Raw genomic sequence first — 3,159 nt, forward strand, 5'->3', positions numbered from 1 at the left:
CCCAGGTACACTTAACTTCTCTGGCCTGTTTCTTCATCTCCAAAACAATGGAGTCCCTTCCAGCAATACAAATTTAAGAACTGTTACACCGTTCCTTTTACCTTCCTAGTAGGAGGATCATGAAACTCTAAACCTCATATGTAAAGTCACTAAATGAACAGAGTATGATCTTCCACTAAAATGCAAGATCAGTAGCCCCAAGTCTAACTGATGATGACTGAAATCCGAAATTCTTCCACGAGCTTATAAGGACAATTTCTAGGATGCTTAATCAGTATTGTGATTGCGGGTGGGGTTGTTTCCTCAGGCAAAAAGCTGCTTTGAAGAAACATCTTCATTTCAACCAAGAACTCTGTAAGGAAGCCAATGGCCTACAGTGGACACAGAACATTTCCAGACCATGGGTCTACTCTTACTTCCAGTTCCTACAAATACCAAGACCTTAAGACTAGAAGAAAACTAAAAAGTTAGGAGGTGGTGACAGAAGACGAGTAACTTGCTTCTGTAATGAAGTTCCAACCTGAGCTCAGTTAGCTCTGTTTCATCTGGTTCACCTCACCTCACCCCACACTTCACTTCACTCTAGGCCTTCCCTCCCCACCACCCAAACATTACTCAACCCAGTCAAACTTGTCACACACCTAAATCCTTTATGTTCTCTGGAACCACATAAATCCAGAAGCTTTGGTGCCTAAAATTAGCCAATAATTTCATAATTTGTTTGAATTTCAGTAAATTTCAGCTTAATTTCAGTGAGTAAGACATTAACATAATCTTAGGGTAGCTGAAGTATTTCATTTCAGTGTCTCTGAAAGAGCTGTAGGTAAATGGAAATTCTATAATGCAATAGTTCTGAATTAGCAAAGAGGAGCCACAGGTAGCTATTTAAATGTAAGTTAAAACATTCAGTTCTCCAGTCACACTAGCCACATTTCAGGTGCTCAATAACCAGATGTGGCTACTGGTTACTGTAAGAGAACATTTTCATCCTCACAGAAAGTTCTGTTGGACAACACTGTATTCTAGAGCCCAGAAAATTAACCGATCTTGAGGTTTTGCTCCTGTGTCTTGAAAAACCAGCCACTCACATAATTTCCCCATTTTTTAAATCACACTGATCCTATAAGCGTCTTGATTAGGTAATGTCTTTAACATCTCCTTAATATCAGTAAGTATCTGATAAGTATCTATCATAGATTGATCATTAAAGGGGATGAAGGACCTTTAGCAAATAAGATATGTAAAAAGATGTTAAAGCAAGCAGTATCTGAACCTGAATTTTCCCACGGATTTCCTTTGGCCCTATTCTATACTTCACTGTCTACAGCTAAAAAAACTTAGTATTGGGGCTTCCCTGGTGGCGCAGTGGTTGAGAGTCCGCCTGCCGATGCAGGGGACGCGGGTTCGTGCCCCGGTCCAGGAGGATCCCACATGCCGTGGAGCGGCTGGGCCCGTGGGCCATGGCTGCTGAGCCTGCGCGTCTGGAGCCTGTGCTCCGCAATGGGAGAGGCCACAGCAGTGAGAGGCCCGCGCGTACCGCAAAAAAAAAAAAAAACTTAGTATTTGCAGATGATTCCCTCAAATCTCCCACCAATGCTTGTAAGGTGCTTTCTACAGGAAATGCGCTTCCACAATCCAGAAGTGAAGCTTAATTCTGAGTCTGTATTGCTGTGTTACTGGACTTGCTTAGATTTGATGCTTATTTTCAAACACTTGCTTTAAATAGAAATAAAATGGCCAAAACACTGGCTACCACAGTGAATTTAAATATGCCACTTAAAACTTTTTCTCAAACTTGTCGATCCTACTTGTACATTCATTCATTCATTCAATTCATTCAATAATACTTAGGTGAGAAAGGAGCACCTCAAATAATTCAACCGAGAAGAAAGAACACTCAAGGAAAACATCCTTGCGGGGGAAATTACCATTACTGATTTTATTTTCTCCCTTCTTTTACAAATTTAGGATGTTGCAGTCAAGCACCAGGTAGAGAGGCTACACTAAATGGTATTCGAGGTCCCTTCCAAATCTGATATTCTATTAAATTGTTGCTGTGAAAAGCCTATTTTATCAGCACTAACCAGATAAGCACATTTTTCAGTTAACCATAGCAGACTGCAAAGCATTTAGAAGAATCCAATAAACTAAAATCAAGAAAATTATATCCCCCAAATTATATTATAGTTAAGCTCCACCACCTAAATGCTGAGAGCCCTCAGAAAGAGATGCAAACAAAGCTAAGATACCAAACTACATATTCACGCATTCTGGATAGTTCCAATAGCCTATGAGGTTTGCGACTCAGGCCTGACAGAAATATGCAACTCAATGAGGACTTTCTAGAAATGGGTCTGACTCCTAGTTACTATTTAAATATAATGATAAATGCCAGGTAATGGTCTAAAAGCTCTAATTTACTATATATGTACAATACAAATAATTTTTCAGTTAGGGTCAAATATAAGAATTTATAAGGCAAGCCAATTATTTTTCAATAGAGGACTTGAGAAGGGATTCAAACTATAACAGTTTATAAAATGCGTTAGAGATAGGTCTTATTCGCTCTTCTAATGCAATTAGATGACATTCTATTTGGAATAATATGAAATAGGATTACATATATGCACAGATATACTGAATTCTGTGATTCATTAAGGATTTAAAAGAAAAAGTTAAGCCCTCTAATTAAGGAACTAATTTGGTATTTTAATTTTATACAGTTTAAAGAGAGGATATAAAAAAATAAAAGAAAATATAAACAAAATATACCAAACCTTAACTAAGCACAGAACATTCTGTAAATTGTTAAGGGAAAAACTGAAATTATCGATATCAATTAAGAATTTTTGGCGTGCCCATTTATTCAATATATTGGGTAATTGTATCATATATATGCACCATACAGGAATATCAAGTTTTTAAAAAAAACAACACTGGGTATTTAAAAAGGTGTTGTGGCCTTAATTAAATCCTTAATTCAGAAGGCACTTCAGTAACTTTCAGGGCTTCAAAGTCATGATCGTCATCACTGCACAGTACTAAAGAAAACATGCGTACCATGTACAAACAATAATTTCCAGTATTATGCAAGAAAACCTTATGTTTTAAGCATTTTCTTTTTTCCTTCTGTACAATTAAAAATAAAATGAACATTGG

At 37.3% G+C, this 3,159-nt stretch overlaps 1 protein-coding gene across 1 annotated transcript in view; it reads left to right on the forward strand.

Moving 5' to 3' along the window:
- Window positions 1-446, forward strand: part of KIAA2012 (KIAA2012 ortholog) — a 116,293-nt gene extending 115,847 nt beyond the window's left edge. Inside the window, exon 23 of the mRNA XM_065880791.1 lies at window positions 308-446. Coding sequence (XP_065736863.1) covers window positions 308-446 — 139 coding nt within the window. The remainder of the gene's footprint in view (window positions 1-307) is intronic.
- Window positions 447-3,159: the final 2,713 nt, after the last annotated feature.

Source organism: Phocoena phocoena, chromosome 7, assembly GCF_963924675.1.
Source record: "Phocoena phocoena chromosome 7, mPhoPho1.1, whole genome shotgun sequence".
Classification (NCBI taxonomy): Eukaryota; Metazoa; Chordata; class Mammalia; order Artiodactyla; family Phocoenidae; genus Phocoena; species Phocoena phocoena.